The sequence below is a fragment of the Halichoeres trimaculatus genome, unplaced genomic scaffold (assembly GCF_033239565.1).
Source record: "Halichoeres trimaculatus isolate MK-OKI-2021-1 unplaced genomic scaffold, fHalTri1.1 fHalTri1_scaffold_10, whole genome shotgun sequence".
NCBI classification, from domain to species: Eukaryota; Metazoa; Chordata; class Actinopteri; order Labriformes; family Labridae; genus Halichoeres; species Halichoeres trimaculatus.
This window is the reverse complement of record NW_027437187.1, coordinates 33569595-33579587: the sequence shown is the minus strand read 5'-3', so window position 1 is coordinate 33579587 and position 9993 is coordinate 33569595. Positions and strand designations below refer to the sequence as shown.

The 9993-nt window shown below is 37.6% G+C and overlaps 1 protein-coding gene across 1 annotated transcript; it reads right to left on the bottom strand.

Moving 5' to 3' along the window:
• Positions 1-471: 471 nt before the first annotated feature.
• On the bottom strand, positions 472-9524 carry LOC141796748 (troponin I, fast skeletal muscle-like). Its single transcript, XM_074678006.1, has 7 exons — positions 9445-9524; positions 4290-4326; positions 3905-3941; positions 3699-3827; positions 3524-3613; positions 1225-1401; positions 472-1143 (listed from the first exon to the last, which is right to left on the bottom strand). The coding sequence occupies exons 2-7, from the start codon at positions 4295-4297 to the stop codon at positions 1063-1065; spliced, it is 522 nt and encodes a 173-aa protein (XP_074534107.1). The 5' UTR covers positions 4298-4326; positions 9445-9524; the 3' UTR covers positions 472-1062.
• Between the last annotated feature and the right edge of the window lie 469 nt (positions 9525-9993).

Here is a 9993-nt window from a genome sequence, read left to right as displayed (position 1 = left end):
CACAGAATACTGATTTTAATTTTTATCCTTTGATGGAGAAGAGATAAATCATTCAATTAAGAGTCAGTGGTTTAAAGTAGACAAGTACAATTCTTAATATGTCTATTTTGCACGGGCTTAATAAATAAACTTGACATTTTTGGTATAAAATCCAATAAATTATGTGACTTTTCACCTGATTTTTGACATCAACCAAACCTGAAATCTACCTGAGCTAAAGAAAAAAAAAAAAAAAAAAAAACGTAAGTGGGAGTTTGATAGTTAGAAAAGTATTTTCATTTATTCTTCTTATTAAATTAACTAAAAAAAATTAAATTAACTAAAAAAAAAAAAAAAAACACTTACAAAAGTGTTGTCTGTATTCCCGTATCTTAGTTTTAGTTTTTATAATTCAAAGAAATCTGTTGTTAAATATCAGCCAAAAGTTTGTGTCACTTTTGTCTTAATAATAATTTATATCATATTTTAGATTAAATGGAATCAAATCTTAAACTTTATATTTAAAAAAAAAAAATTCTGATTTGAGTCGCAAGATGTGTCGAGTGAAATGCTCATTTTCTCAGACGTAACGCAGGATAAACACTCTCTTTAAGCAGGAGTATATTTCAGCCTCTGTGAAACAAAAGCAAATGTTTGATTCTCCACTCGTGTACTAACTGACATCAGAACACACGTTACAAATACATTACATAACAATGAAGAAAAGGGCTAAAGCAGACGGCAGTTTAACGCAAACTGAGGAGTTCATTTCCAGGTCAAACAGTGCCTCATCTATTCAATTTCAAATTAAAGCTATTTCCCCTTCATAACATTCCTGTAAACCAACAACTAAAGCCATTTATCACTTCCTGTTTCATCTAACAAGCCAAAAACAAGCATCTTCTCAATTATATGATCCTTACGTTGTTTCTCACTCAGACCTAAGTGAATGTTGTCATTTCTAAAAGAGTTTACAGTGAATCTGCTGCATTTTGGAAACAAACTCCTCAGTTTCAAAGACATCAGACCTGAACTCTGTCCTGAAAACCAATCCTAAGCCCAGAAACCAAAGACGCATCACATTTAACTATCGAACATCTTCTTCCTATCAGACTTGTCTTCAATGTTCTTACGCCAGTCTCCCACGTCACGGAGCTGCTTGTCCTGCAAACACAGATAAGACTAGACTTAGAAAACAAGCCTGATTTTATAAAACTGATCATCCGTCAATGAGTAGTTCCTCACCTCCTCTTTGACCTCCTTCTTGACCTGCTTCAGGTTGGCCCTCAGGTCCATGTTGACCGTGTGTTTGGAGCCCAGCAGAGCTTTCAGCATGGCGTCGGCAGACATACGCACTTTCTTCAGCCTTGGTCTCTTGAACTTTCCCCTCAGATCCACAATCTTTATGTTCAGGTCTCTGACCTAAAGGAGGATTAATACAGAGGCATCAGGAGTTTGTTATGTATATTGATATTGTTGATATGTAAACAAGGGAACGTTTGTTTTGGATTTTGAAAACTGCTTTTTAAAAGAATGACTTTTAAACAAGTGGTAACATCCAGTCTAAAACCCAGGATCCCCATGCAGAAATGCTAAAAACTGCAGTTTTTTAAAATCCTGCTTGAGCATAAGAAATCCAATCAAGTGTCTTTGAGTCACACTTAGCTGACAAGTCCATAAAATGTTTTATTTCAAGATAGTAGAAGACAAAAATGATGCTTAAATTGCTTGTAAAACCTAAAATAAAACTGCCAGTATTGTAAGAGAAAAATCGATTTGTGAGTTTCTTGAAATAAGAAACAAAACAAAATGCTAGGCACCGCCTTGTTGGCTATGGCTGCCTTTTGCAGCAGCTCTCTCTTTTTGGTACGTTTCTTGTAATTTTTTCATCTCTTTTTTGTAATCTTTGTATTTGGAGTGGATCATTACTTTGTATGGTTCATTTGTTAGTCATTGACACCGAACTTTTTGTGGCTTAAGTGATATTTTTACTGCTTTTCTCCTGTGTTTGTCTGGAGATCCTACATGTAACCATGGCTGCATTGTTCACATGTGAACTCAGCTGTTAGCAGCCTGTAGCATGTCAATGATAACTAGTGCAAGGCCGGATGTTTCCCACAAGTAGAGGAGAAGGAGGTGAGGACGACAAGCTGGTTCTCAGGTGTGATCTAAGAAGTGACGACATGGACCTGTCCTTCCATCCATCGTTATTGGGAACGTAAGATCTATCTTCACTAAGATGGATGGGCTAGCTGTGCTAACCCAGCAACAGAGGGAATACCAGAAGGCAGAGTAGCATCATGCTATTCACAGACATGGCTAACAGAGCGAACGCCAGACACCAACGCCACATTGGAAGAGCTTCACCTGCTGTGAGCAGACAGGATCCAGGAGACAGAGACTGAACAGACTGCTGAAGAAGCTCAGTCCTGGACCCTGTGGAGGTGGAGGCTGGCTGAACTGGACAATGATGGACAAGCTGTCAGCATCTATTTTCTTATGGAGCTTTTTGTACTTTCTATACACTTTCTCACTTTTGTTTTCTTGATTGCTGCTGTGCCTTCAGTTTTGTTGTACTTGTTACAATGACAATAAAGTTCAATTCTATTCTAAAACCAGGTACATTTTTCTTACCTTGGTGGAAAATTGTTTCACTTTTTCTAAGCAGTTCAGGAGTCATTTTTGTCTTTTCATATCTTAAAATGAGATATTTTTCTGGGCTCACTGGTCAGCGTTGCCCATTTTAAGTCTTAAACAACAACTTTTTTTTTCTAAAAATAAAACCTAAACACTTGTTAGGTTTCTTTTTTTGCATGTAAGAGGATCACCCAGATGGCTGTTAGTATTTCCTAGTGGTTTTCAAAGTGGAGGCCGCCAAGAGGCACTAGGGGGGCCTCAGAAAATTGGAGGGAAGGGAAAAAAACAGAATCTCATTTTTTTTCCAATAACATTTTGTCCTGAACATGTAACACAGAATGTGCCGTAATCGTGGGATACTCAAGTTTCCGGTTGTACCTAAACGCACCACATGACAGCTGCAACTTCGGCTTGATGATGTTATGATCTGTGTCAGTCAGGTGGTTTGCGCCTGTTTTCAAGCTATCTAAGCTAAAAAAACTGAAGTCAACTTTGAGGCTCTTCCCCTGGCTAACTACTGGCTACATGTAAGAAAGGAGTATCCCACCTATTTTGAAGAATAGTCTGTTAGTGTCCAAAGGGGGTCCCCGGCCGGAAGCTAATGCTATTTGGGGGGGCCTTGGCATAGTAAAGTTAGGGAACCCCTGGTATATACCATCATATTATCATTTAATGCCACTTTAAGTGTTTACATCTGCATGACCTCTTAAAAATGCACCTGGAGCAATTAATTAAGTTGTTTGAACTGAGCTAGCGAGTTAAAAAAAGTTGCTGAAGAAACAAAAGAAGACCTAAACAAGAGCCCTGAGGGACCCCACTTGCCATTTTCCCTGTAGAGGATATTTAACATACTTATCATAATTTTTCCAAATAGTAAAAAAAAAGAAAGAAAAACCATAAATCTCACCTCACTCAGAACCATGTTTAGCTTGAACTCTATGCAGTATCTCTCCTCCTCGCTCAGGTCTATCTCTGCGTGAAGTTTCTTGCACAGCTCCTTGAAGAGAAAACAGAACTTCATGTGGTTAAAACGTCTAAACCAGGTGTTAAAAACACTGAGAGACAGAATCCTCAAACTGTACCTCCAGTTCGTCTTTGGAGTACGGCAGCTCAAGAGGAGGACACTTCTCTGCCAGGAACTTCTCCCGCTCTGTGGCCTTCACGTTTGACTCGGCCTCCAACAAGTTCCCAGCCACCACCAGCATACAGCTCTGTGGATCACAGCATCGTTAAACTCTGTAGCTTCAGCTGATCGGTGAAAGTCAGCTCAAAGGATCCTGGTCCTTACCTTCAGGGTGTGCTTACGCCTGGCTGACAGTCTCTTCCTGCAGAAAGGACACAAAACAGGAGTCAGACTGGATGATAAGAGCAGCATTATGCTATCAGTAGATTCATAATTATAATGATTAGACGAGTATTTCTAATTTCAGCATATGATGATTGTCCAAAATGTGGGAATCTGTTTAATTTATGAACTTATGAAATAAAGAGACATGGCTTAAAAGCAACTTATTTTTGATTTCAGGTTTGTTTACTAAAAATCAGTCACTTTCTCTCTGATCCACTGGACGTAATTACACCAAATATAGTTTTGTACATCCATAACCCATTTTTCTATACAACAAATGGAAAAAATATTCAGGGTTTGCATTGATTTCAAACTGTTTACTCACTCATTCATCTTGGCGGTCGGATCGAGATGTTACCTGACTGAAAAAAGAAAAAAAAATGTTAAGACATTTTTACCCATCATGCATCACTTCTAATGTGTTCTATCCAAAGATTGTTTAATAAATGGACATAACCTTTGTGACATCACCCATTTGTTTCTAATACAAAGTTTTGAAGCCCTTAGGTAAAGAGGTAAGCAGTGTTTCCACCTGTCAGTCAAATTTTTCCCGTCTTTATATAGACTAAACTTTAAAGCTTACTAACTTTGAAAAATTACAATGTAAATATAATTTATTCACCATAAATTATGAGCTGGTTGGGAAATTGTCTATACTGACCCAAAATGTTTGAACCAGGCTGTAAACATGTTTGTTTTGGTTGTAAAAATGAGCTTTTTGGCTTGATGTGTATGTAGTTTTTGATGTTTCTGCAGCTGTCTCTAGTGGACACTCTAAGAACTGCAGTTTTCAACACTGCCTTATATCCAGTTCCTTTTTTTTTTTTTTTTTTTTTAAGGATTTATTTCCAGATTAATTAATTTGTTATGACAGATAAAAACTAGACTTTACATCATGTTTAACAGCATAGGATTCATGGTGTTTTTTTTGTTTTGTTTTTTTAGCACAGGGTTGTTGCTTGATTCCAACCTGTTTTTAGAACAGCTTCAAATTAGTTTTTGTGTCATTCATGAAAATTAAAGTTTGGGCATTAATTCAAATTGAGTAGATGTGCATAATCTTTGTTGAAAAGCAAAAATAAACAAATTAATTAATTAATAGATAAAATAAATTAATCAATAAAATAAAAATAAATAAATGAATGAAAATAAAAAATACATAAATAACATAATAATAATAAACAATTAAATAATAATAATAATAATAATAATAATAATAATAATAATAATAATGATTAAAATAATAATAATAATGAATGAAAAAAGAATAATAAATAAACAAATAAATAAAATAAATAAACAACACCAATTTAAGAAAGCATCTTTCAGTGACAAACCTTGAACCTTTTGGCAATTCTTTTAATTTCTGAGACAATAAAACACTTTCATGTGTGTTTTCAGTTTAAGTAGAAACACATGAATTCATGCCTTTAAACTGACAGCCCTGTTTACAAAGTTCTGATACGTTTGCGGTCATCTCCAACATCTACCTTTTTTGTTTTCTTCATGTTTAAATCCTCGTCTCCTCCTTCCATCAGGGGAAAACTCACCTCTCTCACATTTCATGTTTGGCTCATGTCAATTCTATCTTAAGACATCATGTTAATTCCAGGAAACTTCATGGAGCTGAACTTTGTAACCGAGGCCGTGTTAATGCCTTAAGGATCCGGACGCTATTTTTATCCGCCTGACTGCTCAGAGGACAGTGGTCCAACAATGTGGTGAGGTTTAATATGTCTACAACTATCAGATGTGAAATCAGGTTTTACAACAGGTCAAGATCATTTGAAATGACTTTAATCACTGGTCTTTTAGCGACATCTACAGGTCATAATAAATACTTCAATTACTTTTTAATTTATGGTAAGATGCCTCTCTAAATGTGGATTAAATTCTTTGCAGCCTGAGCGTACTGACAGACTATTTGGTTACTTGGTTACACATGATAAATGTAGCGTGGTTATGTAACAAAACACATTTAAAAACAGGTTATTTGAGCAAATTGGCAGGCTTGGGGGAGATAAGTCAACAAGATGCTAAATATGGTATGCTCTCCTAACATGCGAAAGCTAAATGCAGTGTTCTCACAGGTAACATGTTATATGTTGCATGCTAGGAAAGCATTACATTTGTCTAAAGTGCTGAAACAGGCCTTGGTTTGAGCTTGTTTCTCATGTGAACTTTGAGTGAATGATAATAAAAGATAATAAAGGCAGAAAAAAATGCTAAGCACTTATTAGTGTCAGCATTTTTCAGCTCAGTCAAGTAAAAGCAGCTTCCAATTCACACAATAAAGGAGATAAATAAGGTTTCTGAGCTGCAGTATGAAAACTGAGAACAATGGACTCATTGACAAAGAGGATAAAAATCCAAACCAAGAATTTCCTCTTTAAATTTTCCAATCTTAACGAGGCCAATGTTCAAAAATGTTTACAAAAATGACCAAACTGATTCATATTACATGTTTTCACCAAAGACTGTAAAATAAATGGTGTTGTCTTGCTTGGCTCAAAGTGAGGTCACCACAAAAACTGCTCCCCCTGGTGGCTGGCTGCTGCATAGGTCAAAAAATCAATCTCCCCAGTCATTCCAGATGGACTGTGGTCAAACTTTAAAGAATTAATACACCTCGTAGAAAAGTTTCTCACATCTGATTGTTGTGTTGATTTGAAGATATTATTTGGCTGTCTTGTATTCAGGTTCTCTTTTCTCTAAAAAAGTGTTGCTTCATTAGTTATTAGAGGTTAAAAACAAGGCTTTACGTCACGTTTAACGATGATTGACAGCTGCTGTTCTTGTGTATTTTTTCAGGGGTTGTAAAATATGTCAGTTGGTAGAGTCAAGAAGAGATTAGACTCTCTAAACAAAAAAAAAAACATCTTTGTTTTTGTCACAACTGCTACCAATGGCGGCGCCTGTGACGGGGGTATTTTGACTTCAAAACCGTACAATGGTAAATGTTGAAGCCAGGCTGTCCATTCTATATACAGTCAATGATGTTGACCATGAGGCAACCTCCACTAATAAGAAATGATTCCAATGCATAAGTGCAGAGGAACTGCAGTTCTTCAAGTGTCCACTTGAGGCTGACCCCAAAGCTTAACAATCTCCAAATCACTCAATGTTAAAATCTCCAACTTCATGGAACTTACTTTGACAAGTTCATTTGCGTTTGTATACAACCAATCCATTAGATTTAAGGAGAAGTGTTGTGTATAAACTGACAAAGTTCAATGTGTAGAAAGTGTGTGCATTTGAGCTGCTAGCTGGGAGGCTACGCGCCAAACTGAAGTCCTCCTTCAGTCGATTCTGACTACGTCAACAGAAAGTTAGGTTGAGATAGCTTCTCCAGTATTGTACTACTACCTCTCTAGGCCTCATAATACACTGTCAGAGTCCAACGCATGATGTCACCATGACGACTACGCCAATATTTTAGACAGTCTTCAGTCTACATTGGATGTTCAGTTTGCAATCTTCAACCGTTTTCGTTTCAGGTTTTGCAAAATTCTCAGAAATCTGAATCGTTTACAACTGATCAAAATAACTAAGCATCCAAGTATTCTTTTTTTTCCTAAAGAAAAGAAAGTACTCCAAACAAGTTAGTGTAATTTCTACTTAAAGGGCCAGTGTTCAAATTTAGCGGTGTCAATCAACTGGGACAAAACAATGGAGAGTACTACCATTAAACGTTTCCCATAATTGGCTAGCCATTAAATGCTACAAATAAAAGAGTTAATTCAACCTTAAAGTCAAAACTAGACATTTTCAGGGATAACAAACCTGATGTGTGTTGTCTAAATGAAACTCTATTACCCAACTTACACTGCTTTTAGAGTAAGGAGGCCATAGCATAAAACATCAATTAAAACGCCTAATCGTTTCCCCAAACATTTCTAAATAAAGTCTGCTTTCTGTTGTTGTACAGGCATGATAATGTCCCTCTAAATCTGGAGGTTTTCAGTTCCCGACTTGGGGGACTTTGAGGATCCAGAGGTACTTGCAGGCCAGACAGAGCTGTTTGTCATGTTTAGGCGCAGTGACGAACAGTGGATTAAGACCCTATTCCTGGAGCCACAGCTGTTCCTAACGTCTTCATTATGGAGCCAAAAAATGACAGCAGGCTTGTCTTGAAAGAAAAGATGTCCAAACAGCTCCAGGAACAAATGGTCGTCAAACGTAAACCAATAACAAGCAGGCGAGGGGGTATCTCTAAGGCTCATGGTGTATTTTAGGACAGCAGAAACCCTGAGGACATAACAACATGTTGCTCTGGAGATGGGATCACATCAGCTGGGTTAAATTTGGACCTGATTTTTGTCTTAAGTAGGGGCATGTGTGTGTGCGTGTGTGTGTGTGAGAGAGCGTGTTATGAGCTGGGGATTGTCTCTGGACAGAGAGTGGAGGGGTTTGAAGTAATCCAACACCGCAGAACATCCCTCGGACGAGCAAGACGTGAGAGCATACGGCGAAAATAACTCGCCGGTGGGCTGACCTCAGATGCACGAAAAGATCAGGGTAAAGAGGGTAAAGTCGCCTCGAAATCAAATGAAAACTGTTTGTTTAGTCAAAGAAAACACTGATATTGAAGAGAAAAGTTTACCCTAATCAAACTTTTAAAACAATGGCCTCCAAACAACCAAAAAAAAGGCGCCAAAAAAGTCCAAATAGATAAAACGAAGCTACAAAATCTGCCAGAAACTCCTCTATCTTCCAACTCTTTTTCAGAATTGGAGACAAATCTTTGTTTTCGTGTGATCATCTGACTTCGTGTGAAGAAAACAGTCTAAATTTGGCTTGCAGGGATTAAATCCAGGTGATGACAGAGACCGGCATTGGCAGCCGTTGCAGATTAGACCAGGTTCTCGTCCGAACCCCGGGGCGCTGACAGGAGGATAAACACGGACGGATCAGTTTTCAAGTACAAGCCTTGTAGTGGTGTTGGCTTTCAGTGCGCCACATCAACAGATTGTACATCATCTGTACGACACGTGCACGCATCTGAAAAATGTACTTTGACACCTTAGAAACTGGGAGAAAACACCTCATAAATGGAGATAAAAGTTAAACTGATGCAAAACTGTGCACTCAGAGAGATATTTTATGGCTTAAAGTAAATTAAAGTGATGTAATGGAAGCAAAATGTGCTGCACTTCAGAAAATATATTTACCAGCACTCTGACATTTTAAAGAGCCAAACTTTCATTCGCCAAAAGCAGCCAGCGTCACTCTGGAGAGCCTCCAGACAACATTTAAATGTTCACTAAAGAGCATTAAAATCAACCCTTCTCCTTTATTTTAAATCATGTTACGATTTCTTTTGAGAAACAAAACCTAATCCATCAGTTTTACTCACAAAAAGAAGCATTTTCAGCTTCCTCCGTGCAAATATTGAAGAAGCTCATGACAAGAGAAAACCATGCTATTAGACCTCATCAACCAGAACAGAATTCAACAAGCAGCATAGATCGAGTTCTTACTTTTCCGGAGCAGAAATTTCAGCTGTCAGCCTCACAGAGACACAGACGCAGCCCCAGACAGACCAAGTGTTAAGAAGGTATATATTGCAATCTCTGATAGCCCTCTAAATCCTCCACTTTCTCTTTATGGAAGTGGATTACTGGTCAAACCAATGAGCTGGCAAGGTCATGAAATACAGTACAGTGTCATCTGCCCCCTTCCTGGGCTCGCCTCATTATAAATAACCCGCCCTTTAAGATTGTTATCTGTATTATCAGGTGGCATCCAGCTTCAGACAGAATGCAGGAAAGTGATTAAACCACACAGGCATTTTGTAATTAGCGTTAATACAGGCTTTTTATAGATGTGGATTAATGAGGGATGTGGCGGGGAGGAGAAAACAGATTCTTTTGTGTAACTTATTGTCATGTACTAGACCTGAAACTGCCTTTTTGTCACTTTTCAGGTGATCAATGTGAAAATATTTTATATTCTGAGGTAGTTACAGAGGTGAAATCCAAGATAAAAACATACAATAAGGTTACTCACTTCGAAATAAGAAACAAAAA

What these genes read in the sequence shown, in the direction of transcription:
- LOC141796748 (XM_074678006.1), bottom strand. An exon ending in TAAACATGGTTCTGAGTGAG is followed by an intron (nt 1,402 to 3,523) that starts GTGAGATTTATG and finishes ATCCTCCTTTAG; the next exon opens with GTCAGAGACCTGAACATAAA. An exon ending in AGAAGGAGGTCAAAGAGGAG is followed by an intron (nt 1,144 to 1,224) that starts GTGAGGAACTAC and finishes CTGTGTTTGCAG; the next exon opens with GACAAGCAGCTCCGTGACGT.